Source organism: Chanodichthys erythropterus, chromosome 2 (assembly GCF_024489055.1).
Source record: "Chanodichthys erythropterus isolate Z2021 chromosome 2, ASM2448905v1, whole genome shotgun sequence".
Lineage (NCBI taxonomy): Eukaryota > Metazoa > Chordata > Actinopteri > Cypriniformes > Xenocyprididae > Chanodichthys > Chanodichthys erythropterus.
The window spans coordinates 13,632,501-13,659,887 of NC_090222.1; the positions used below are offsets into that span (position 1 = coordinate 13,632,501).

Here is a 27,387-nt window from a genome sequence, read left to right on the forward strand (position 1 = left end):
GTTGTCTCATAAATGATGGAAAATTCTGTCAATGCCAGGGAAGCATTGTCTCATAAATGATGGAAAATTCTGTCAATGGCAGGGAAGCGTTGTCTCATAAATGATGGAAAATTCTGTCAATGCCAGGGAAGCGTTGTCTCATAAATGATGGAAAATTCTGTCAATGGCAGGGAAGCGTTGTCTCATAAATGATGGAAAATTCTGTCAATGCCAGGGAAGCATTGTCTCATAAATGATGGAAAATTCTGTCAATGGCAGGGAAGCGTTGTCTCATAAATGATGGAAAATTCTGTCAATGCCAGGGAAGCGTTGTCTCATAAATGATGGAAAATTCTGTCAATGGCAGGGAAGCATTGTCTCATAAATGATGGAAAATTCTGTCAATGGCAGGGAAGCGTTGTCTCATAAATGATGGAAAATTCTGTCAATGGCAGGGAAGCGTTGTCTCATAAATGATTGAAAATTCTGTCAATGGCAGGGAAGCATTGTCTCATAAATGATGGAATATCTCTCAATGGCAGGGAAGCGTTGTCTCATAAATGATGGAAAATTCTGTCAATGCCAGGGAAGCGTTGTCTCATAAATGATGGAATATCTCTCAATGGCAGGGAAGCGTTGTCTCATAAATGATGGAAAATTCTGTCAATGCCAGGGAAGCATTGTCTCATAAATGATTGAAAATTCTGTCAATGGCAGGGAAGCGTTGTCTCATAAATGATGGAATATCTCTCAATGGCAGGGAAGCGTTGTCTCATAAATGATGGAAAATTCTGTCAATGCCAGGGAAGCGTTGTCTCATAAATGATGGAATATCTCTCAATGGCAGGGAAGCGTTGTCTCATAAATGATGGAAAATTCTGTCAATGCCAGGGAAGCATTGTCTCATAAATGATGGAAAATTCTGTCAATGGCAGGGAAGCGTTGTCTCATAAATGATGGAAAATTCTGTCAATGCCAGGGAAGCGTTGTCTCATAAATGATGGAAAATTCTGTCAATGGCAGGGAAGCGTTGTCTCATAAATGATGGAAAATTCAGTCAATGGCAGGGAAGCGTTGTCTCATAAATGATGGAAAATTCTGTCAATGGCCCGGAAGCGTTGTCTCATAAATGATGGAAAATTCTGTCAATGGCAGGGAAGCGTTGTCTCATAAATGATGGAAAATTCTGTCAATGGCACGGAAGCGTTGTCTCATAAATGATGGAAAATTCAGTCAATGGCAGGGAAGCGTTGTCTCATAAATGATGGAAAATTCTGTCAATGGCAGGGAAGCGTTGTCTCATAAATTACGGAAAATTCTGTCAATGCCAGGGAAGCGTTGTCTCATAAATGACGGAAAATTCTGTCAATGCCTGGGAAGCGTTGTCTCATAAATGATAGAAAATTCTGTCAATGGCAGGGAAGCGTTGTCTCATAAATGATGGAAAATTCTGTCAATGGCAGGGAAGCGTTGTCTCATAAATGATGGAAAATTCAGTCAATGGCGGGGAAGCGTTGTCTCATAAATGATGGAAAATTCAGTCAATGGCAGGGAAGTGATGTCTCGTAATTGACTGCAAATTCTGTCAATGGCAGGGAAGCGTTGTCCCATAAATGATGGGAAATTCTGTCAATGGCAGAGAAGCGTTGTCCCATAAATGATGGAAAATTCTGTCAATGACAGCGAAGCGTTGTCTCATAAATTATGGAAAATTCTGTCAATGCCTGGGAAGCGTTGTCTCATAAATGATGGAAAATTCTGTCAATGCCTGGGAAGCGTTGTCTCATAAATGATGGAAAATTCTGTCAATGCCTGGGAAGCGTTGTCTCATAAATGATGGAAAATTCTGTCAATGCCTGGGAAGCGTTGTCTCATAAATGATGGAAAATTCTGTCAATGCCTGGGAAGCGTTGTCTCATAGATGATGGAAAATTCTGTCAATGCCTGGGAAGCGTTGTCTCATAAATGATGGAAAATTCTGTCAATGGCAGAGAAGCGTTGTCTCATAAATGATGGAAAATTCTGTCAATGCCTGGGAAGCGTTGTCTCATAAATGATGGAAAATTCTGTCAATGGCAGGGAAGCGTTGTCTCATAAATGATGGAAAATTCTGTCAATGGCAGAGAAGCGTTGTCTCATAAATGATGGAAAATTCTGTCAATGCCTGGGAAGCGTTGTCTCATAAATGATGGAAAATTCTGTCAATGGCAGGGAAGCGTTGTCTCATAAATTATGGAAAATTCAGTCAATGGCAGGGAAGCGTTGTCTCATAAATGATGGAAAATTCTGTCAATGGCAGGGAAGCGTTGTCTCATAAATGACGGAAAATTCAGTCAATGGCAGGGAAGCGTTGTCTCATAAATGATGGAAAATTCTGTCAATGGCAGGGAAGCGTTGTCTTATAAATGATGGAAAATTCTGTCAATGCCTGGGAAGCGTTGTCTCATAAATGATGGAAAATTCTGTCAATGGCAGGGAAGCGTTGTCTCATAAATGATGGAAAATTCTGTCAATGGCAGGGAAGCGTTGTCTCATAAATGATGGAAAATTCTGTCAATGGCAGGGAAGCGTTGTCTCATAAATGATGGAAAATTCTGTCAATGGCAGGGAAGCGTTGTCTCATAAATGATGGAAAATTCTGTCAATGGCAGGGAAGCGTTGTCTCATAAATGATGGAAAATTCAGTCAATGGCAGGGAAGCGTTGTCTCATAAATGATGGAAAATTCTGTCAATGGCAGGGAAGCGTTGTCTCATAAATGATGGAAAATTCTGTCAATGGCAGGGAAGCGTTGTCTCATAAATGATGGAAAATTCTGTCAATGGCAGGGAAGCGTTGTCTCATAAATGATGGAAAATTCTGTCAATGGCAGGGAAGCGTTGTCTCATAAATGATGGAAAATTCTGTCAATGACAGCGAAGCGTTGTCTCATAAATGATGGAAAATTCTGTCAATGGCAGGGAAGCGTTGTCTCATAAATGATGGAAAATTCTGTCAATGGCAGGGAAGCGTTGTCTCATAAATGATGGAAAATTCTGTCAATGGCAGGGAAGCGTTGTCTCATAAATGATGGAAAATTCTGTCAATGGCAGGGAAGCGTTGTCTCATAAATGATGGAAAATTCTGTCAATGGCAGGGAAGCGTTGTCTCATAAATGATGGAAAATTCTGTCAATGGCAGGGAAGCGTTGTCTCATAAATGATGGAAAATTCAGTCAATGGCAGGGAAGCGTTGTCTCATAAATGATGGAAAATTCTGTCAATGGCAGGGAAGCGTTGTCTCATAAATGATGGAAAATTCTGTCAATGGCAGGGAAGCGTTGTCTCATAAATGATGGAAAATTCTGTCAATGGCAGGGAAGCGTTGTCTCATAAATGATGGAAAATTCTGTCAATGGCAGGGAAGCGTTGTCTCATAAATGATGGAAAATTCTGTCAATGGCAGGGAAGCGTTGTCTCATAAATGATGGAAAATTCTGTCAATGGCAGGGAAGCGTTGTCTCATAAATGATGGAAAATTCTGTCAATGGCAGGGAAGCGTTGTCTCATAAATGATGGAAAATTCTGTCAATGGCAGGGAAGCGTTGTCTCATAAATGATGGAAAATTCTGTCAATGGCAGGGAAGCGTTGTCTCATAAATGATGGAAAATTCTGTCAATGGCAGGGAAGCGTTGTCTCATAAATGATGGAAAATTCTGTCAATGGCAGGGAAGCGTTGTCTCATAAATGATGGAAAATTCTGTCAATGCCTGGGAAGCGTTGTCTCATAAATGATGGAAAATTCTGTCAATGGCAGGGAAGCGTTGTCTCATAAATGATGGAAAATTCTGTCAATGGCAGGGAAGCGTTGTCTCATAAATGATGGAAAATTCTGTCAATGGCAGGGAAGCGTTGTCTCATAAATGATGGAAAATTCTGTCAATGCCTGGGAAGCGTTGTCTCATAAATGATGGAAAATTCTGTCAATGGCAGGGAAGCGTTGTCTCATAAATGATGGAAAATTCTGTCAATGGCAGGGAAGCGTTGTCTCATAAATGATGGAAAATTCTGTCAATGGCAGGGAAGCGTTGTCTCATAAATGATGGAAAATTCTGTCAATGGCAGGGAAGCGTTGTCTCATAAATGATGGAAAATTCTGTCAATGGCAGGGAAGCGTTGTCTCATAAATGATGGAAAATTCTGTCAATGGCAGGGAAGCGTTGTCTCATAAATGATGGAAAATTCTGTCAATGGCAGGGAAGCGTTGTCTCATAAATGATGGAAAATTCTGTCAATGGCAGGGAAGCGTTGTCTCATAAATGATGGAAAATTCTGTCAATGGCAGGGAAGCGTTGTCTCATAAATGATGGAAAATTCTGTCAATGGCAGGGAAGCGTTGTCTCATAAATGATGGAAAATTCTGTCAATGGCAGGGAAGCGTTGTCTCATAAATGATGGAAAATTCTGTCAATGGCAGGGAAGCGTTGTCTCATAAATGATGGAAAATTCTGTCAATGGCAGGGAAGCGTTGTCTCATAAATGACGGAAAATTCTGTCAATGGCAGGGAAGCGTTGTCTCATAAATGATGGAAAATTCTGTCAATGGCAGGGAAGCGTTGTCTCATAAATGATGGAAAATTCTGTCAATGGCAGGGAAGCGTTGTCTCATAAATGATGGAAAATTCTGTCAATGGCAGGGAAGCGTTGTCTCATAAATGATGGAAAATTCTGTCAATGGCAGGGAAGCGTTGTCTCATAAATGATGGAAAATTCTGTCAATGGCAGGGAAGCGTTGTCTCATAAATGACGGAAAATTCTGTCAATGGCAGGGAAGCGTTGTCTCATAAATGATGGAAAATTCTGTCAATGGCAGGGAAGCGTTGTCTCATAAATGATGGAAAATTCTGTCAATGCCAGGGAAGCGTTGTCTCATAAATGATGGAAAATTCTGTCAATGGCGGGGAAGCGTTGTCTCATAAATGATGGAAAACTCTGTCAATGGTGGGGAAGTGTTGTCTCGTAAATGATGGAAAATTCTGTCAATGGCAGGGAAGCGTTGTCTCATAAATGATGGAAAATTCTGTCAATGGCAGGGAAGCGTTGTCTCATAAATGATGGAAAATTCTGTCAATGGCAGGGAAGCGTTGTCTCATAAATGATGGAAAATTCTGTCAATGGCAGGGAAGCGTTGTCTCATAAATGATGGAAAATTCTGTCAATGGCGGGGAAGAGTTGTCTCATAAATGATGGAAAATTCTGTCAATGGCAGGGAAGCGTTGTCTCATAAATGATGGAAAATTCTGTCAATGACAGCGAAGCGTTGTCTCATAAATGATGGAAAATTCTGTCAATGGCAGGGAAGCGTTGTCTCATAAATGATGGAAAATTCTGTCAATGGCAGGGAAGCGTTGTCTCATAAATGATGGAAAATTCTGTCAATGGCAGGGAAGCGTTGTCTCATAAATGATGGAAAATTCTGTCAATGGCAGGGAAGCGTTGTCTCATAAATGATGGAAAATTCTGTCAATGGCAGGGAAGCGTTGTCTCATAAATGATGGAAAATTCTGTCAATGGCAGGGAAGCGTTGTCTCATAAATGATGGAAAATTCTGTCAATGGCAGGGAAGCGTTGTCTCATAAATGATGGAAAATTCAGTCAATGGCAGGGAAGCGTTGTCTCATAAATGATGGAAAATTCTGTCAATGGCAGGGAAGCGTTGTCTCATAAATGATGGAAAATTCTGTCAATGGCAGGGAAGCGTTGTCTCATAAATGATGGAAAATTCAGTCAATGCCAGGGAAGCGTTGTCTCATAAGTGATGGAAAATTCTGTCAATGGCAGGGAAGCGTTGTCTCATAAATGATGGAAAATTCTGTCAATGGCAGGGAAGCGTTGTCTCATAAATGATGGAAAATTCTGTCAATGCCAGGGAAGCGTTGTCTCATAAATGATGGAAAATTCTGTCAATGGCAGGGAAGCGTTGTCTCATAAATGATGGAAAATTCTGTCAATGGCAGGGAAGCGTTGTCTCATAAATGATGGAAAATTCAGTCAATGGCAGGGAAGTGTTGTCTCGTAATTGACTGCAAATTCTGTCAATGGCAGGGAAGCGTTGTCTCATAAATGATGGAAAATTCTGTCAATGGCTGGGAAGCGTTGTCTCATAAATGATGGAAAATTCTGTCAATGGCAGGGAAGCGTTGTCTCATAAATGATGGAAAATTCTGTCAATGCCTGGGAAGCGTTGTCTCATAAATGATGGAAAATTCTGTCAATGGCAGGGAAGCGTTGTCTCATAAATGATGGAAAATTCTGTCAATGCCTGGGAAGCGTTGTCTCATAAATGATGGAAAATTCTGTCAATGGCAGGGAAGCGTTGTCTCATAAATGATGGAAAATTCTGTTAATGCCAGGGAAGCGTTGTCTCATAGATGATGGAAAATTCTGTCAATGCCTGGGAAGCGTTGTCTCATAAATGATGGAAAATTCTGTCAATGGCAGGGAAGCGTTGTCTCATAAATGATGGAAAATTCTGTCAATGGCAGGGAAGCGTTGTCTCATAAATGATGGAAAATTCAGTCAATGCCAGGGAAGCGTTGTCTCATAAATGACGGAAAATTCAGTCAATGCCAGGGAAGCGTTGTCTCATAAGTGATGGAAAATTCCGTCAAAGGCGGGGAAGCGTTGTCTCATAAATGATGGAAAATTCAGTCAATGCCAGGGAAGCGTTGTCTCATAAGTGATGGAAAATTCAGTCAATGCCAGGGAAGCGTTGTCTCATAAGTGATGGAAAATTCTGTCAATGGCAGGGAAGCGTTGTCTCATAAATGATGGAAAATTCTGTCATTGCCAGGGAAGCGTTGTCTCATAAATGACGGAAAATTCAGTCAATGGCAGGGAAGCGTTGTCTCATAAATGATGGAAAATTCTGTCAATGGCAGGGAAGCGTTGTCTCATAAATGATGGAAAATTCTGTCAATGGCAGGGAAGTGATGTCTCGTAATTGACTGCAAATTCTGTCAATGGCAGGGAAGCGTTGTCCCATAAATGATGGAAAATTCTGTCAATGGCAGAGAAGCGTTGTCTCATAAATGATGGAAAATTCTGTCAATGGCAGGGAAGCGTTGTCTCATAAATGATGGAAAATTCTGTCAATGCCTGGGAAGCGTTGTCTCATAAATGATGGAAAATTCTGTCAATGGCAGAGAAGCGTTGTCTCATAAATGATGGAAAATTCTGTCAATGGCAGGGAAGCGTTGTCTCATAAATGATGGAAAATTCTGTCAATGCCTGGGAAGCGTTGTCTCATAAATGATGGAAAATTCTGTCAATGGCAGGGAAGCGTTGTCTCATAAATGATGGAAAATTCTGTTAATGCCAGGGAAGCGTTGTCTCATAGATGATGGAAAATTCTGTCAATGCCTGGGAAGCGTTGTCTCATAAATGATGGAAAATTCTGTCAATGGCAGGGAAGCGTTGTCTCATAAATGATGGAAAATTCTGTCAATGGCAGGGAAGCGTTGTCTCATAAATGATGGAAAATTCTGTCAATGGCAGGGAAGCGTTGTCTCATAAATGACGGAAAATTCAGTCAATGGCAGGGAAGCGTTGTCTCATAAATGATGGAAAATTCTGTCAATGGCAGGGAAGCGTTGTCTCATAAATGATGGAAAATTCTGTCAATGGCAGGGAAGCGTTGTCTCATAAATGACGGAAAATTCAGTCAATGCCAGGGAAGCGTTGTCTCATAAGTGATGGAAAATTCCGTCAAAGGCGGGGAAGCGTTGTCTCATAAATGATGGAAAATTCTGTCAATGGCGGGGAAGCGTTGTCTCATAAATGATGGAAAACTCTGTCAATGGTGGGGAAGTGTTGTCTCGTAATTGACGGCAAATTCTGTCAATGGCAGATAAGCGTCTCATAAATTAAGGAAAATTCAGTCAATGGCGGGGAAGCGTTGTCTCATAAATGATGGAAAATTCAGTCAATGGCAGGGAAGTGATGTCTCGTAATTGACTGCAAATTCTGTCAATGGCAGGGAAGCGTTGTCCCATAAATGATGGAAAATTCTGTCAATGACAGCGAAGCGTTGTCTCATAAATTATGGAAAATTCTGTCAATGGCAGGGAAGCGTTGTCTCATAAATGATGGAAAATTCTGTCAATGGCAGGGAAGCGTTGTCTCATAAATGACGGAAAATTCTGTCAATGGCAGGGAAGCCTTGTCTCATAAATTACGGAAAATTCTGTCAATGGCAGGGAAGCGTTGTCTCATAAATGACGGAAAATTCTGTCAATGGCAGGGAAGCATTCTCATAAATGATGGAATATCTCTCAATGGCAGGGAAGCGTTATCTCAAAAATGATGGAAAATTCTGTCAATGCCAGGAAAGCATTGTCTCATAAATGATGGAAAATTCTGTCAATGCCTGGGAAGCGTTGTCTCATAAATTATGGAAAATTCTGTCAATGATGGGGAAGTGTTGTCTCATAATTGACGGCAAATTCTGTCAATGGCAGGGAAGCGTTGTCTCATAAATGATGGAAAATTCTGTCAATGGCAGGGAAGCGTTGTCTCATAAATGATGGAAAATTCAGTCAATGCCATGGAAGCGTTGTCTCATAAGTGATGGAAAATTCAGTCAATGGCGGGGAAGCGTTGTCTCATAAATGATGGAAAATTCTGTCAATGGTGGGGAAGTGTTGTCTCGTAAATGATGGAAAATTCTGTCAATGGCAGATAAGCGTCTCATAAATTAAGGAAAATTCTTTCAATGGCAGGGAAGCGTTGTCTCATAAATGATGGAAAATTCTGTCAATGCCAGGGAAGCGTTGTCTCATAAATGATGGAAAATTCTGTCAATGGCGGGGAAGCGTTGTCTCATAAATGATGGAAAATTCTGTCAATGGCAGGGAAGCGTTGTCTCATAAATGATGGAAAATTCTGTCAATGGCAGGGAAGCGTTGTCTCATAAATGATGGAAAATTCTGTCAATGGCAGGGAAGCGTTGTCTCATAAATGATGGAAAATTCTGTCAATGGCAGGGAAGCGTTGTCTCATAAATGACGGAAAATTCTGTCAATGGCAGGGAAGCGTTGTCTCATAAATGATGGAAAATTCTGTCAATGGCAGGGAAGCGTTGTCTCATAAATGATGGAAAATTCTGTCAATGGCAGGGAAGCGTTGTCTCATAAATGATGGAAAATTCAGTCAATGCCAGGGAAGCGTTGTCTCATAAGTGATGGAAAATTCTGTCAATGGCGGGGAAGCGTTGTCTCATAAATGATGGAAAATTCTGTCAATGCCAGGGAAGCGTTGTCTCATAAATGATGGAAAATTCTGTCAATGGCGGGGAAGCGTTGTCTCATAAATGATGGAAATTTCTGTCAATGGAGGGGAAGCGTTGTCTCATAAATGATGGAAAATTCTGTCAATGGCAGGGAAGCGTTGTCTCATAAATGATGGAAAATTCTGTCAATGGCAGGGAAGCGTTGTCTCATAAATGATGGAAAATTCTGTCAATGGCAGGGAAGCGTTGTCTCATAAATGATGGAAAATTCTGTCAATGGCAGGGAAGCGTTGTCTCATAAATGATGGAAAATTCAGTCAATGGCGGGGAAGCGTTGTCTCATAAATGACGGAAAATTCAGTCAATGGCAGGGAAGCGTTGTCTCATAAATGATGGAAAATTCTGTCAATGGCAGGGAAGCGTTGTCTCATAAATGACGGAAAATTCAGTCAATGGCAGGGAAGCGTTGTCTCATAAATGATGGAAAATTCTGTCAATGGCAGGGAAGCATTGTCTTATAAATGATGGAAAATTCAGTCAATGGCAGGGAAGCGTTGTCTCATAAATTATGGAAAATTCTGTCAATGGCAGGGAAGCATTGTCTTATAAATGATGGAAAATTCTGTCAATGGCAGGGAAGCGTTGTCTCATAAATGACGGAAAATTCAGTCAATGCCAGGGAAGCGTTGTCTCATAAGTGATGGAAAATTCCGTCAAAGGCGGGGAAGCGTTGTCTCATAAATGATGGAAAATTCTGTCAATGCCAGGGAAGCGTTGTCTCATAAATGATGGAAAATTCTGTCAATGGCAGGGAAGCGTTGTCTCATAAATGATGGAAAATTCTGTCAATGGCAGGGAAGCGTTGTCTCATAAATGATGGAAAATTCTGTCAATGGCAGAGAAGCGTTGTCTCATAAATGATGGAAAATTCTGTCAATGCCTGGGAAGCGTTGTCTCATAAATGATGGAAAATTCTGTCAATGGCAGGGAAGCGTTGTCTCATAAATGATGGAAAATTCTGTCAATGGCAGGGAAGCGTTGTCTCATAAATGATGGAAAATTCTGTCAATGCCTGGGAAGCGTTGTCTCATAAATGATGGAAAATTCTGTCAATGGCAGGGAAGCGTTGTCTCATAAATGACGGAAAACTCTGTCAATGGTGGGGAAGTGTTGTCTCGTAATTGACGGCAAATTCTGTCAATGGCAGATAAGCGTCTCATAAATTAAGGAAAATTCAGTCAATGGCGGGGAAGTGATGTCTCGTAATTGACTGCAAATTCTGTCAATGGCAGGGAAGCGTTGTCTCATAAATTATGGAAAATTCTGTCAATGGCAGGGAAGCGTTGTCTCATAAATGATGGAAAATTCTGTCAATGACAGCGAAGCGTTGTCTCATAAATTATGGAAAATTCTGTCAATGGCAGGGAAGCGTTGTCTCATAAATGATGGAAAATTCTGTCAATGGCAGGGAAGCGTTGTCTCATAAATGACGGAAAATTCTGTCAATGCCTGGGAAGCGTTGTCTCATAAATGATAGAAAATTCTGTCAATGGCAGGGAAGCGTTGTCTCATAAATGATGGAAAATTCTGTCAATGGCAGGGAACCGTTGTCCCATAAATGATGGAAAATTCTGTCATTGCCAGGGAAGTGTTGTCTCATAAATGATGGAAAATTCTGTCATTGCCAGGGAACCGTTGTCCCATAAATGATGGAAAATTCTGTCAATGGCAGGGAAGCGTCTCATGGCAGGGAAGCATTGTATCATAAATAATGGAAAATTCTTTCAATGGCAGGGAAGCGTTGTCCCATAAATGATGGAAAATTCAGTCAATGGCAGGGAAGCGTTGTCTCATAAATGATGGAAAATTCTGTCAATGGCAGGGAAGCGTTGTCTCATAATTGATGGAAAATTCAGTCATTGGCAGGGAAGCGTTGTCTCATAAATGATGGAAAATTCTGTCAATGCCAGGGAAGCGTTGTCTCATAAATGATGGAAAATTCTGTCAATGCCAGGGAAGCATTGTCTCATAATTGATGGAAAATTCAGTCAATGGCAGGGAAGCGTTGTCTCATAAATGATGGAAAATTCAGTCAATGCCAGGGAAGCGTTGTCTCATAATTGATGGAAAATTCAGTCAATGGCAGGGAAGCGTTGTCTCATAATTGATGGAAAATTCTGTCAATGCCAGGGAAGCGTTGTCTCATGAATGATGGAAAATTCTGTCAATGGCAGGGAAGCGTTGTCTCATAAATGATGAAAAATTCTGTCAATGCCAGGGAAGCGTTGTCTCATAATTGATGGAAAATTCTGTCAATGGCAGGGAAGCGTTGTCTCATAATTGATGGAAAATTCTGTCAATGGCAGGGAAGCGTTGTCTCATAAATGATGGAAAATTCTGTCAATGCCAGGGAAGCGTTGTCTCATAATTGATGGAAAATTCTGTCAATGGCAGGGAAGCGTTGTCCCATAAATGATGGAAAATTCTGTCATTGCAAGGGAAGTGTTGTCTCATAAATGATGGAAAATTCTGTCATTGCAAGGGAACCGTTGTCTTATAAATGATGGAAAATTCTGTCATTGCCAGGGAAGCGTCTCATAATTGATGGAAAATTCAGTCATTGGCAGGGAAGCATTGTATCATAAATGATGGAAAATTCTTTCAATGGCAGGGAAGCGTTGTCTCATAAATGATGGAAAATTCTGTCATTGCAAGGGAACCGTTGTCCCATAAATGATGGAAAATTCTGTCAATGGCAGGGAAGCGTCTCATAATTGATGGAAAATTCTGTCATTGGCAGGGAAGCATTGTATCATAAATGATGGAAAATTCTGTCAATGCCAGGGAAGCGTTGTCTTATAAATGATGGAAAATTCTGTCATTGCCAGGGAACCGTTGTCCCATAAATGATTGAAAATTCTGTCAATGGCAGGGAAGCGTCTCATAATTGATGGAAAATTCAGTCATTGGCAGGGAAGCGTTGTCTCATAAATGATGGAAAATTCTGTCAATGCCAGGGAAGCGTTGTCTCATAAATGATGGAAAATTCTGTCAATGGCAGGGAACCGTTGTCCCATAAATGATGGAAAATTCTGTCATTGCCAGGGAAGTGTTGTCTCATAAATGATGGAAAATTCTGTCATTGCCAGGGAAGCGTTGTCCCATAAATGATGGAAATTTCTGTCAATGCCAGGGAAGCGTTGTCTCATAAATGATGGAAAATTCTGTCATTGGCAGGGAAGCGTTGTCTCATAAATGATGGAAAATTCTGTCAGTGGCAGGGAAGCGTTGTCTCATAAATGATGGAAAATTCTGTCAATGGCAAGGAAGCGTTGTCTCATAAATGATGGAAAATTCTTTCAATGGCAGGGAAGCGTTGTCTCATAAATGATGGAAAATTCTGTCAATGGCAAGGAAGCTTTGTCTCATAAATGATGGAAAATTCTTTCAATGGCAGGGAAGCGTTGTCCCATAAATGATGGAAAATTCTGTCAATGCCAGGGAAGCGTTGTCTCATAAATGATGGAAAATTCTGTCAATGGCAGGGAAGCATTGTCTCATAAATGATGGAAAATTCTTTCCATGGCAGGGAAGCGTTGTCTCATAAATGATGGAAAATTCTGTCATTGCCAGGGAACCGTTGTCCCATAAATTATTGAAAATTCTGTCAGTGGCAGGGAAGCGTTGTCCCATAAATTATGGAAAATTCTGTCAATGGCAGGGAAGTGTTGTCTCATAAATAATGGAAAATTCTGTCAATGGCAGGGAACCGTTGTCCCATAAATGATGGAAAATTCTGTCATTGCCAGGGAAGTGTTGTCTCATAAATGATGGAAAATTCTGTCATTGCCAGGGAACCGTTGTCCCATAAATGATGGAAAATTCTGTCAATGGCAGGGAAGCGTCTCATGGCAGGGAAGCATTGTATCATAAATTATGGAAAATTCTTTCAATGGCAGGGAAGCGTTGTCTCATAATTGATGGAAAATTCAGTCAATGGCAGGGAAGCATTGTCTCATAAATGATGGAAAATTTTGTCAATGGCAGGGAAGCGTTGTCTCATAATTGATGGAAAATTCTGTCAATGGCAGGGAAGCGTTGTCTCATAAATGATGGAAAATTCTGTCAATGGCAGGGAAGCGTTGTCTCATAATTGATGGAAAATTCAGTCATTGGCAGGGAAGCGTTGTCTCATAAATGATGGAAAATTCTGTCAATGCCAGGGAAGCGGTCTCATAAATGATGGAAAATTCTGTCAATGGCAGGGAAGCGTTGTCTCATAATTGATGGAAAATTCAGTCATTGGCAGGGAAGCGTTGTCTCATAAATGATGGAAAATTCTGTCAATGCCAGGGAAGCGTTGTCTCATAATTGATGGAAAATTCTGTCAATGGCAGGGAACCGTTGTCTCATAAATGATGGAAAATTCTGTCAATGCCAGGGAAGCGTTGTCTCATAATTGATGGAAAATTCTGTCAATGGCAGGGAAGCGTTGTCTCATAAATGATGGAAAATTCTGTCATTGCCAGGGAAGCGTTGTCTCATAATTGATGGAAAATTCTGTCAATGGCAGGGAAGCGTTGTCCCATAAATGATGGAAAATTCTGTCATTGCAAGGGAAGTGTTGTCTCATAAATGATGGAAAATTCTGTCATTGCAAGGGAACCGTTGTCCCATAAATGATGGAAAATTCTGTCAATGGCAGGGAAGCGTCTCATAATTGATGGAAAATTCAGTCATTGGCAGGGAAGCATTGTATCATAAATGATGGAAAATTCTTTCAATGGCAGGGAAGCGTTGTCCCATAAATGATGGAAAATTCTGTCATTGCCAGGGAAGTGTTGTCCCATAAATGATGGAAAATTCTGTCAATGGCAGGGAAGCGTCTCATAATTGATGGAAAATTCAGTCATTGGCAGGGAAGCATTGTATCATAAATGATGGAAAATTCTTTCAATGGCAGGGAAGCGTTGTCCCATAAATGATGAAAAATTCTGTCAATGCAAGGGAAGCGTTGTCTCATAAATGATGGAAAATTCTGTCAATGCCAGGGAAGCGTTGTCTCATAATTGATGGAAAATTCTGTCAATGGCAGGGAACCGTTGTCCCATAAATGATGGAAAATTCTGTCATTGCCAGGGAAGTGTTGTCCCATAAATGATGGAAAATTCTGTCAATGGCAGGGAAGCGTCTCATAATTGATGGAAAATTCAGTCATTGGCAGGGAACCGTTGTCCCATAAATGATGGAAAATTCTGTCATTGCCAGGGAAGTGTTGTCCCATAAATGATGGAAAATTCTGTCAATGGCAGGGAAGCGTCTCATAATTGATGGAAAATTCAGTCATTGGCAGGGAAGCATTGTATCATAAATGATGGAAAATTCTTTCAATGGCAGGGAAGCGTTGTCCCATAAATGATGGAAAATTCTGTCAATGCAAGGGAAGCGTTGTCTCATAAATGATGGAAAATTCTGTCAATGCCAGGGAAGCGTTGTCTCATAATTGATGGAAAATTCTGTCAATGGCAGGGAACCGTTGTCCCATAAATGATGGAAAATTCTGTCAATGGCAGGGAAGCGTCTCATAATTGATGGAAAATTCAGTCATTGGCAGGGAAGCATTGTCCATCATAAATGATGGAAAATTCTGTCAATGCCAGGGAAGCGTTGTCCCATAAATGATGGAAAATTCTGTCAATGGCAGGGAAGCGTTGTCTCATAAATGATGGAAAATTCTTTCAATGACAGGGAACCGTTGTCCCATAAATGATGGAAAATTCTGTCATTGCCAGGGAAGTGTTGTCCCATAAATGATGGAAAATTCTGTCAATGGCAGGGAAGCGTCTCATAATTGATGGAAAATTCAGTCATTGGCAGGGAAGCATTGTATCATAAATGATGGAAAATTCTTTCAATGGCAGGGAAGCGTTGTCCCATAAATGATGGAAAATTCTGTCAATGCCAGGGAAGCGTTGTCTCATAATTGATGGAAAATTCTGTCAATGGCAGGGAACCGTTGTCCCATAAATGATGGAAAATTCTGTCAATGGCAGGGAAGCGTCTCATAATTGATGGAAAATTCAGTCATTGGCAGGGAAGCATTGTCCATCATAAATGATGGAAAATTCTGTCAATGCCAGGGAAGCATTGTCTCATAAATTATGGAAAATTCTTTCAATGACAGGGAACCGTTGTCCCATAAATGATGGAAAATTCTGTCATTGCCAGGGAAGTGTTGTCCCATAAATGATGGAAAATTCTGTCAATGGCAGGGAAGCGTCTCATAATTGATGGAAAATTCAGTCATTGGCAGGGAAGCATTGTATCATAAATGATGGAAAATTCTTTCAATGGCAGGGAAGCGTTGTCTCATAATTGATGGAAAATTCTGTCAATGGCAGGGAACCGTTGTCCCATAAATGATGGAAAATTCTGTCAATGCAAGGGAAGCGTTGTCTCATAATTGATGGAAAATTCTGTCAATGGCAGGGAACCGTTGTCCCATAAATGATGGAAAATTCTGTCAATGGCAGGGAAGCGTCTCATAATTGATGGAAAATTCAGTCATTGGCAGGGAAGCATTGTCCATCATAAATGATGGAAAATTCTGTCAATGCCAGGGAAGCGTTGTCCCATAAATGATGGAAAATTCTGTCAATGGCAGGGAAGCGTCTCATAATTGATGGAAAATTCAGTCATTGGCAGGGAAGCATTGTCCATCATAAATGATGGAAAATTCTGTCAATGCCAGGGAAGCGTTGTCCCATAAATGATGGAAAATTCTGTCAATGGCAGGGAAGCATTGTCTTATAAATGATGGAAAATTCTGTCAATGGCAGGGAACCGTTGTCCCATAAATGATGGAAAATTCTGTCAATGGCAGGGAACCGTTGTCCCATAAATGATGGAAAATTCTGTCAATGGCAGGGAAGCGTCTCATAATTGATGGAAAATTCAGTCATTGGCAGGGAAGCATTGTATCATAAATGATGGAAAATTCTGTCAATGCCAGGGAAGCGTTGTCTTATAAATGATGGGAAATTCTGTCATTGCCAGGGAACCGTTGTCCCATAAATGATTGAAAATTCTGTCAATGGCAGGGAAGCGTCTCATAATTGATGGAAAATTCAGTAATTGGCAGGGAAGCGTTGTCTCATAAATGATGGAAAATTCTTTCAATGATAGGGAACCGTTGTCCCATAAATGATGGAAAATTCTGTCATTGCCAGGGAAGTGTTGTCCCATAAATGATGGAAAATTCTGTCAATGGCAGGGAAGCGTTGTTTCATAAATGAAGGAAAATTCTGTCAATGACAGGGAAGCGTTGTCTCATAAATGATGGAAAATTCTGTCAATGCCAGGGAAGCGTTGTCTCATAATTGATGGAAAATTCTGTCAATGCAAGGGAAGCGTTGTCTCATAATTGATGGAAAATTCTGTCAATGGCAGGGAACCGTTGTCCCATAAATGATGGAAAATTCTGTCATTGCCAGGGAAGTGTTGTCCCATAAATGATGGAAAATTCTGTCAATGGTAGGGAAGCGTCTCATAATTGATGGAAAATTCAGTCATTGGCAGGGAACCGTTGTCCCATAAATGATGGAAAATTCTGTCATTGCCAGGGAAGTGTTGTCCCATAAATGATGGAAAATTCTGTCAATGGCAGGGAAGCGTCTCATAATTGATGGAAAATTCAGTCATTGGCAGGGAAGCATTGTATCATAAATGATGGAAAATTCTTTCAATGGCAGGGAAGCGTTGTCCCATAAATGATGGAAAATTCTGTCAATGCAAGGGAAGCGTTGTCTCATAAATGATGGAAAATTCTGTCAATGCCAGGGAAGCGTTGTCTCATAATTGATGGAAAATTCTGTCAATGGCAGGGAACCGTTGTCCCATAAATGATGGAAAATTCTGTCAATGGCAGGGAAGCGTCTCATAATTGATGGAAAATTCAGTCATTGGCAGGGAAGCATTGTCCATCATAAATGATGGAAAATTCTGTCAATGCCAGGGAAGCGTTGTCCCATAAATGATGGAAAATTCTGTCAATGGCAGGGAAGCGTTGTCTCATAAATGATGGAAAATTCTTTCAATGACAGGGAACCGTTGTCCCATAAATGATTGAAAATTCTGTCATTGCCAGGGAAGTGTTGTCCCATAAATGATGGAAAATTCTGTCAATGGCAGGGAAGAGTCTCATAATTGATGGAAAATTCAGTAATTGGCAGGGAAGCATTGTATCATAAATGATGGAAAATTCTTTCAATGACAGGGAACCGTTGTCCCATAAATGATGGAAAATTCTGTCATTGCCAGGGAAGTGTTGTCCCATAAATGATGGAAAATTCTGTCAATGGCAGGGAAGCGTCTCATAATTGATGGAAAATTCAGTCATTGGCAGGGAAGCATTGTATCATAAATGATGGAAAATTCTTTCAATGGCAGGGAAGCGTTGTCCCATAAATGATGGAAAATTCTGTCAATGCAAGGGAAGCATTGTCTCATAATTGATGGAAAATTCTGTCAATGGCAGGGAAGCATTGTCTCATAATTGATGGAAAATTCTGTCAATGGCAGGGAACCGTTGTCCCATAAATGATGGAAAATTCTGTCAATGGCAGGGAAGCGTCTCATAATTGATGGAAAATTCAGTCATTGGCAGGGAAGCATTGTCTCATAATTGATGGAAAATTCTGTCAATGGCAGGGAACCGTTGTCCCATAAATGATGGAAAATTCTGTCAATGGCAGGGAAGCGTCTCATAAATGATGGAAAATTCTGTCAATGCCAGGGAAGCGTTGTCCCATAAATGATGGAAAATTCTGTCAATGGCAGGGAAGCGTTGTCCCATAAATGATGGAAAATTCTGTCAATGGCAGGGAAGCATTGTCTCATAATTGATGGAAAATTCTGTCAATGGCAGGGAACCGTTGTCCCATAAATGATGGAAAATTCTGTCAATGGCAGGGAAGCGTCTCATAAATGATGGAAAATTCTGTCAATGCCAGGGAAGCGTTGTCCCATAAATGATGGAAAATTCTGTCAATGGCAGGGAAGCGTTGTCTCATAAATGATGGAAAATTCTTTCAATGACAGGGAACCGTTGTCCCATAAATGATGGAAAATTCTGTCATTGCCAGGGAAGTGTTGTCCCATAAATGATGGAAAATTCTGTCAATGGCAGGGAAGCGTCTCATAATTGATGGAAAATTCAGTCATTGGCAGGGAAGCATTGTATCATAAATGATGGAAAATTCTTTCAATGGCAGGGAAGCGTTGTCCCATAAATGATGGAAAATTCTGTCAATGCCAGGGAAGCGTTGTCTCATAATTGATGGAAAATTCTGTCAATGGCAGGGAACCGTTGTCCCATAAATGATGGAAAATTCTGTCAATGGCAGGGAAGCGTCTCATAATTGATGGAAAATTCAGTCATTGGCAGGGAAGCATTGTCCATCATAAATGATGGAAAATTCTGTCAATGACAGGGAACCGTTGTCCCATAAATGATGGAAAATTCTGTCATTGCCAGGGAAGTGTTGTCCCATAAATGATGGAAAATTCTGTCAATGGCAGGGAAGCGTCTCATAATTGATGGAAAATTCAGTCATTGGCAGGGAAGCATTGTATCATAAATGATGGAAAATTCTTTCAATGGCAGGGAAGCGTTGTCTCATAATTGATGGAAAATTCTGTCAATGGCAGGGAACCGTTGTCCCATAAATGATGGAAAATTCTGTCAATGCAAGGGAAGCGTTGTCTCATAATTGATGGAAAATTCTGTCAATGGCAGGGAACCGTTGTCCCATAAATGATGGAAAATTCTGTCAATGGCAGGGAAGCGTCTCATAATTGATGGAAAATTCAGTCATTGGCAGGGAAGCATTGTCCATCATAAATGATGGAAAATTCTGTCAATGCCAGGGAAGCGTTGTCCCATAAATGATGGAAAATTCTGTCAATGGCAGGGAAGCGTCTCATAATTGATGGAAAATTCAGTCATTGGCAGGGAAGCATTGTCCATCATAAATGATGGAAAATTCTGTCAATGCCAGGGAAGCGTTGTCCCATAAATGATGGAAAATTCTGTCAATGGCAGGGAAGCATTGTCTTATAAATGATGGAAAATTCTGTCAATGGCAGGGAACCGTTGTCCCATAAATGATGGAAAATTCTGTCAATGGCAGGGAAGCGTCTCATAATTGATGGAAAATTCAGTCATTGGCAGGGAAGCATTGTATCATAAATGATGGAAAATTCTGTCAATGCCAGGGAAGCGTTGTCTTATAAATGATGGGAAATTCTGTCATTGCCAGGGAACCGTTGTCCCATAAATGATTGAAAATTCTGTCAATGGCAGGGAAGCGTCTCATAATTGATGGAAAATTCAGTAATTGGCAGGGAAGCGTTGTCTCATAAATGATGGAAAATTCTTTCAATGATAGGGAACCGTTGTCCCATAAATGATGGAAAATTCTGTCATTGCCAGGGAAGTGTTGTCCCATAAATGATGGAAAATTCTGTCAATGGCAGGGAAGCGTTGTTTCATAAATGAAGGAAAATTCTGTCAATGACAGGGAAGCGTTGTCTCATAAATGATGGAAAATTCTTTCAATGTCAGGAAAGCGTTGTCTCATAATTGATGGAAAATTCAGTCATTGGCAGGGAAGCATTGTATCATAAATGATGGAAAATTCTGTCAATGGCAGGGAAGCGTTGTTTCATAAATGAAGGAAAATTCTGTCAATGACAGGGAAGCGTTGTCTCATAAATGATGGAAAATTCTTTCAATGTCAGGAAAGCGTTGTCTCATAATTGATGGAAAATTCAGTCATTGGCAGGGAAGCATTGTATCATAAATGATGGAAAATTCTGTCAATGGCAGGGAAGCGTTGTTTCATAAATGAAGGAAAATTCTGTCAATGACAGGGAAGCGTTGTCTCATAAATGATGGAAAATTCTGTCAATGGCAGGGAAGCATCTCATAATTGATGGAAAATTCAGTCATTGGCAGGGAAGCATTGTCTCATAAATGATGCAAAATTCTCTCAATGGCAGGGAAGCGTTGTCTCATAAATGATGGAAAATTCTTTCAATGGCAGGGAAGCGTTGTCTCGTAATTGACGGCAAATTCTGTCAGTGGCAGATAAGCGTCTCATAAATTAAGGAAAATTCTTTCAATGGCAGGGAAGCGTTGTCTCATAAATGATGGAAAATTCTCTCAATGGCAGGGAAGCATTGTCTCATAAATGATGGAAAATTCTTTCAATGGCAGGGAAGCGTTGTCTCGTAATTGACAGCAAATTCTGTCAGTGGCAGATAAGCGTCTCATAAATTAAGGAAAATTCTTTCAGTCGCAGGGAAGCGTTGTCTCATAAATTATGGAAAATTCTGTCAATGGCATGGAAATAGTGAAGAGAAATAGTTGTAAGATATAAAGTTACATTTCAAGATATAAACATGTTGTGAGATTGCAATTATGTAAAGCAGTCACAATTGTGAGATAAAAAGTCACATTGCAAGATATGAAGTCAAATTGTGAGATATAAAGTTGCAAATATTTTATCATGATATACAGTATAGTCACATTGTCAGATATAAAGTTGCAATGATGAAAAATAAAATCGCAATTATGAGAAATTTTGAAATACACTGTAAAAGTCAATTATGAGAAAGTCGCAATTGTGAGATACAAAGTCACATAGCAAGGTATAAAGTCAAATTGTGAGAAATAAAGTTACAATTACGAGAAACCTAATAAGTATAAAATCAGAATATGGAAACCCATTTTTGCCACAAAGTAAAAATAAAAAATATTGTGAGATAAAGTTAAATTGAGATAAAGTTAAAAATAATAGTCATATTGTCATTTATTTTTTTGCTCTCGCAAAAAATGAGTCACAATTGTGAGTTATAAAGTCACCTTGCAAGTTGTGATGTCACATTGTGAGAAATAAAGTTGCTTACCTTTTTCCCTCATCATCTTTCTAGTGAAGCTGGTTGACCAAAGATGTCTTGCTGGTTTACCTAGTTAAAAAGCTAGTTAATATATGCTGATTACCAACTAAGCTAGACTTTTTAACATGATTTTGTAATGTGTAGGGGTGTGATGATTCCTGCGAATATTTGAAATTCATGAAAAAATGTCAATTTATTTCCCATGCCCAGAGTCAATGATTCTGTTGGGCTCAATTGAGAGATGTGAACTTCAGGCCGCCTTTGATTGGTGGCTCTCAGCCGAGAGGCGGGTTTATAACCGAGGTGAGGGTGTGCCCAGTCCGGGGTCACCGGTCAGCTGGCAGTCCTTCGCCTTCGTGGATGAGGAGGTTGGAGAGGAGAATGGAGACAAGGTGAGAGGAGCTCCAGAAGTAGTCTCACACACTGCTGTTCCTAGAAGGCCGCCTAAGAGAATGTCTTTGTTTTCATTTTGTTTTGCTCAGATGTGGATTTTAAGTTCTCTGATCTGACATCAATAAGCAGAGCTTTGTGCCAAATAAATGTTCTTTTTTAAAAACCAAGCAAATTATCTGAGTGTACTAATCTTACACTGTTACTAAAATGATTAACAGGGTAACACAGTCTCTGAAGAGTGTAACGGCCCACTGGGGTCCTCTAAAACCACAGACATCTCCACTAATCACACCACATCCGGTGAGTTTATACCCATTGTTACCTGGCAACAAGTTCTCAAAGGTTTTAGCTAAATTCATTCCAGCAAAATATTTACCAGAAGAGGTTTGTGATATCAACACTGTTTAAGTTGTTTAAGTTGATTGATTAGTTCTTTGATTCATAACAGGTGCCCTTCAGTCCATGAGGAGGACACTTCATCGTCTTTTCTCCTCATCTTCCTCATCAGGACAGACTGAGCCAGAGGTGTGTCTTTTAACATGATTGTCACTTACCAAGACAACACAACCTAGAGATGTGTCTCTTACTGAAAACATGAACGGAGTTAACATGAGTGCATTTTAAAGCAGAAAATCATCTATAATATGCTGTTGATTACCTCAGACAATAATTTTATCCCTTTCTTATCCTTCATAAACAAACAAACTCGTGTGTACAGTGATGGACCTACATTGGAAGTCTGTTAATGCATTACATCTTTATCGGCTTTACATGGTCATGACAGGAGACAAATTTGTTAAGCAATATTTTATTTGTTATATTCAAGTCAAGTCAAATTTATTTATATAGCGATTTATAAATTTATTTATATAGCACACAATACACATTGTTTCAAAGCAGCTTTCCAGGCAATCCTGAAGTTAATATTTATGATTTCCTAATGTCTTCATACCTTATAGTCGCATTTAGCAGATTAGAGCTGGGCGATAACATATTTTACAGTTTGTGACAAAACAAACAATCAAGCAGTTGAGATGAGATTTTATATATGTATTAGGGCTGTCAAGCGATAATTTTTTAAATATAATTAATTGCATGATGTGACGATTAATCTATTTGGCTGAGACCTCTAAAAGATCATTTAAAGTCATTATTGTATTAAATGAAAAAAGCATCAAATAGACATTACAAAAAGTAGCTTTAGAAAAAAATATTTTATTTAATTCATCATAGAATTTATTACACATAAACTTTTAGGCTTCAACGGCCATGAGGGTGAGTGATTTGGGTGAACTATACCATAAAGGGTTAGTTCACCAAAAAATGAAATTTCTGTCATTAATTACTCACCCTCATGTTGTCCCAAACCCATGACACCTTCATTTGTCCTCAGAACACAAATTAAGATATTTTTTATGAATTCCGACTGATCCACACATAAGCAGCAATGACACCGCATCTTTTGAGGTCCAGAAGGGTATTAAAAGACATCGATAAAACGGTCAACGTGACTACAGTGGTTCAATTTTAATGTTATGAGGCCATGAAAATACTTTTTGTGCACAAAAACAAAACAAAATAACGACTTTTTCAGCAATATCAAATGATGGGCCATTTCAAAACAATGCTTCATGAAGCTTAGAAGCTTTATGAATCTTTTGTTTCGAATCAGTGGATCAGAGCGTGTATCAAACTGCCAAAGTCACGTGAACCACTGAAATTTCAAAAGACTTTTGACGTAACGAAGCCTCGTTTACTGAAATCACATGACTTTGGAGCTCCGAACCACTGATAAAAAAAGAAAAATTGAGCAAATACACACAATAGTGTCTAAAATATAACACCATATTAAAGGGTTAGTTCACCCAAAAAATTAAAATTCTGTCATTTATTACTTACCCTCATGTCGTTTCACACACGTAAGACCTTCGTTAATCTTTGGAACACAAATTACGATATTTTAGTTGAAATCCGATGGCTCCGTGAGGCCTCCATAGGGAGCAATGTCACTTCCTCTGTCAAGATCCATAAAGGTACTAAAAACATATTTAAATCAGTTCATGTGAGTACAGTGGTTCAATATTACTATTATAAAGCGACAAGAATATTTTTGTGCAGCAAAAAAACAAAATAATGACTTATTTAGTGATGACCAATTTCAAAACACTGCTTCAGAAAGCATCGGAGCATAAATGAATCAATGGAGGCCCCACGGAGCCATTGGATTTCAACTAAAATATCTTAATTTGTATTCCGAAGATTAACGAAGGTCTTACGGGTGTGAAACGACATGAGGGTGAGTAATAAATGACAGAATTTTCATTTTTAGGTGAACTAACCCTTTAACTTTCTTATTTTGCACTCATGTGGTATTGCGATCGTTACTTGTGTATATCATTATAGAAATATGCGACAAAAACTCTGGATATCTTGAATTTTATTGCAATTTTAACTGTATTTTATCAGCATCATAATGCAGTGAGTTGTTGCTCCTTGTCACCAACCAGTTTTATGAAATGTAAGATGTACTATGTATATATAGCGTTCTCAACCTTTTTAAATCAAAGTCCCCCATTGTCCATTTTCCAGTATTTCTTCTAAAACTGTGACAAAGCTGCTTGTTTTCAAATTTTTGTTATAAACAGGACCTGGGAGTAAGATATTAAATTTATTAACTACTGCTAGGGGCCCCGGACCCCATGGTTGAGAACCACTGGAATATAGTTAAAAATAAATTTAATAGTAAAATAATAGTATTTAAAATTAATTGGTTTTAATTTTTTTAAATAAATTGTAACACATTTTAAATGTAGGTGGAGAAAAATCTCACATTTTTATATTCTTACGTTTTAAAAGCTGGTTGTGACACATTTTGTCCTTTTCACTTCACTGAGAAGACAGTTTCACATCAGCAGTTATCAGCTCTCGCCGACAGGTGGCGTCATATATGCTGTGTGGGGCATTTGAAGTTGCAAAACAGGATGAAAAATTGAAGGGGTTATTTTTTACTGTGAATTATGATGTTATCTTCCAAACATTCATGTACTACTTCTGACCCTCCGTCTACCTCTCATTCCTCTGTATTTTCTGTCTCTCTGTAGAGCCCTGCTGCTCCTCCTGTAGCTGATAACATGACACCTGAAGAGGTAGAGTGATGAATTGATTTATTACCACTGCAGTTCAGACAGACGGCCACAATTAACACATCAATTCCAGAGCGACCTGTGAGCTGTCAGTCACTCTTAGTGACATCTTGACCCTGATTATGTTGTATTGGGCTGTTCAGATCAAAGCCTGGGAAGAGGAAGAGCTGGATAAGCCGATTGACATTGATCAGATCCGTGTTGACCCCTCACCTTTTCAGCTGGTTGAGAGAACATCTTTGCATAAGGTAATCCACAATCCGATTGAGATCACATATGAAATACTGTGTATTATACTGAAGATTTATGTCTTTTATCTGTATGTGAATGACAGTCTAAAGCTCTCATTATTTCATGCCCTCAGGGAAATGTGCTTTTTGTTAAAAAACAACTTCATTATATCCTGCATTCAGGAGTTTACAACATAAAAAGACATTTAAAAAGTGTTAATATATTTTTCCATTTTTTAAAAAAGAAAAAACAACAGTATTATATTCAGAATTATTAGAATAAGGATTCTGTATTCTTTTAGAATACAGGATTCTATTAAGGATTCCATTTTTGAAGAGTGTGCATGTGCGTACATGCTCTGGTATGTAAGAATGAGTTCATGATTGAATCTGGAAATAAAGCAAAATATCTGAGAAAAATGCAAATTAGTCCTCAGATGCCATGTTTGTAATTTATAGCAAAATATCTAGCATTAATTCGATCTCAAATGGATTCATTTAAAGAAGTTATTACTGACCACCTGCGTGATGTCATTCACCAACGTGGCTGAACGACAGGTTTGCGACAATGCGGTTTTGGGAAACAGTCGCGACTAGCTAGTTGATTTGTTCAATGATGCATCGTACTATGGTAGCGAAGCAGCAAGTTACGTCGTCTTACGGGAAACACACCCCAGAATAGTAGTGATGTTAGGGACTCAGTGAAGGGTTAACTGACCAGATCTGTACTCTGAAACCTTTCACAAATCAGGATAGTGATTTTAGGGACTCAGGGAAGGGTTAACTGACCAAAACTGTACAGTGAAAGTTTTCACAAATCAGAATAGTGAAGTAAACGACTTAGGAAAGGGTTACCTGACAAAAAAATGTATTGTGAAATATTTCACAAATCACAGATAGTCTGTTTGAGCCCAGTATGACCCAACTAGATGACCATTTTTAAACGTATAAGCTGATTTATCTATCTAATGGCTTGGACCGTTATTCATTGGCACAGCCTGTTTGTCATTATTACACAAGAAAAAGAGGACAAGAGCAGTGAGAAACACTGAAATGCAATGAAATGCAATTGTGAATGTTTTCACAAATCAGGCTTAAATATAAAACAAGTGATTTTGTATTGACGCGGTCTGCGTGTTTATTGGAAATAGATGTTAAACATGAAGAATGCCTATTTTTCCACATTCCTGACAAGATTCCTGATCAAGTGCTTTGCTGTGAAGAAAATCACAAATCAAGCAGATTAAGATAGGGGGATAGGGGGGATCACATTATGAAATAAATGTTTTTCTCCAAAACACGTAGGCCACAATTATTTATGTATATTTATGAGTTAAATATCTCTGAAGTATATTCCCAGTCATATTTACATTTGTTTAGTTCACCAGGGTGATCATGAACATGAAATTGTCCAGCCTAAAGATGTTACAAATCTGCCTTTAAGAGGACGTGTGTCTAAATCGTCCTAATGCGTGGTGAGAAGGAAAGTTTGAGTGAACAAAGACTCTCCAAGGATCACAGCTGGAGAATTGCAGAGATTAGTTGAGTCTTGAGTCTCAGAAAGCCTAAAAAAAATTATCAAACAGCACCTACATCACCACAAGTTGTTCGGGAGGGTTTCAAGAAAAATCCTTTGCTCTCATCCAGAAACAATCTCCAGCATATTCAGTTGTCAGACAAGACTGGAACTTCAAACAGGACCGGTTTCTATGGTCAGATGAAACTAAAAAAAGAGCTTTTTGGCAGCAAACCCACCAGATGGGTTTGGTGCACACAAGGATAAAAAGTGCCCCATGCCCACGGTTAAATATACTGCTGGATCTTTAATGTTGTAGGCTTATTTTTCTGCTGGAGGTCCTGGACATCTTGTTCAGATACATGGTATCATGGATTCTATGAAATACCAACAGATAAAAAAAATCTAAACCTGAACGCTTCTGCTAGAAATCAAATAATGGGCCATGGTTGGAGCTTCCATCAGGACAATGATCCAAAACAAACATCAAAACCAACACAAAAATGTGTCTCTGAGCACAAAATGAAGCTTCTGCCATGACCTGACCTGAACCCCAAAGAAAATGAGTCAAGTGAACTGAAGAGAAGAAGCACCAACATGGATCTGGGAATCTGAAGGATCTGGAGAGATTCTGCATGAAGGAATGGTCTCTGATCTCTTCTCAGGTGTTCTCCAAACTCATCAGGCATTATAGAAGAAGACTCAGAGCTGTTATCTTGGCAAAAGGAGGTTGCAAAAAGTACCGAATAAAAGGGTGTCAATAATTGTGGCCATCGTGTTTTGGAGAAAACCTTTTATTTCATAATGTGATTTTCCCCCCACTTTCAATTCTTTTCCTTCAATGAAAGATTAGATTTTTGCTAATTTTATAAATTAAAGTTCAAAAGGATAAACAATG

General features: G+C 39.4%; 1 protein-coding gene across 2 annotated transcripts in view; it reads left to right on the forward strand.

The window, feature by feature from the left end:
• The window catches only part of clcn1b (chloride channel, voltage-sensitive 1b), a 70,360-nt gene that overhangs the window by 39,335 nt on the left and 3,638 nt on the right, over window positions 1–27,387 (forward strand). For both annotated transcript variants that reach the window (XM_067401692.1, XM_067401682.1), the window contains exons 18-22: window positions 21,418–21,599; window positions 21,819–21,900; window positions 22,049–22,125; window positions 24,702–24,746; window positions 24,887–24,991. In XM_067401692.1, the coding sequence (XP_067257793.1) occupies window positions 21,418–21,599; window positions 21,819–21,900; window positions 22,049–22,125; window positions 24,702–24,746; window positions 24,887–24,991 (491 nt within the window). The remainder of the gene's footprint in view (window positions 1–21,417; window positions 21,600–21,818; window positions 21,901–22,048; window positions 22,126–24,701; window positions 24,747–24,886; window positions 24,992–27,387) is intronic.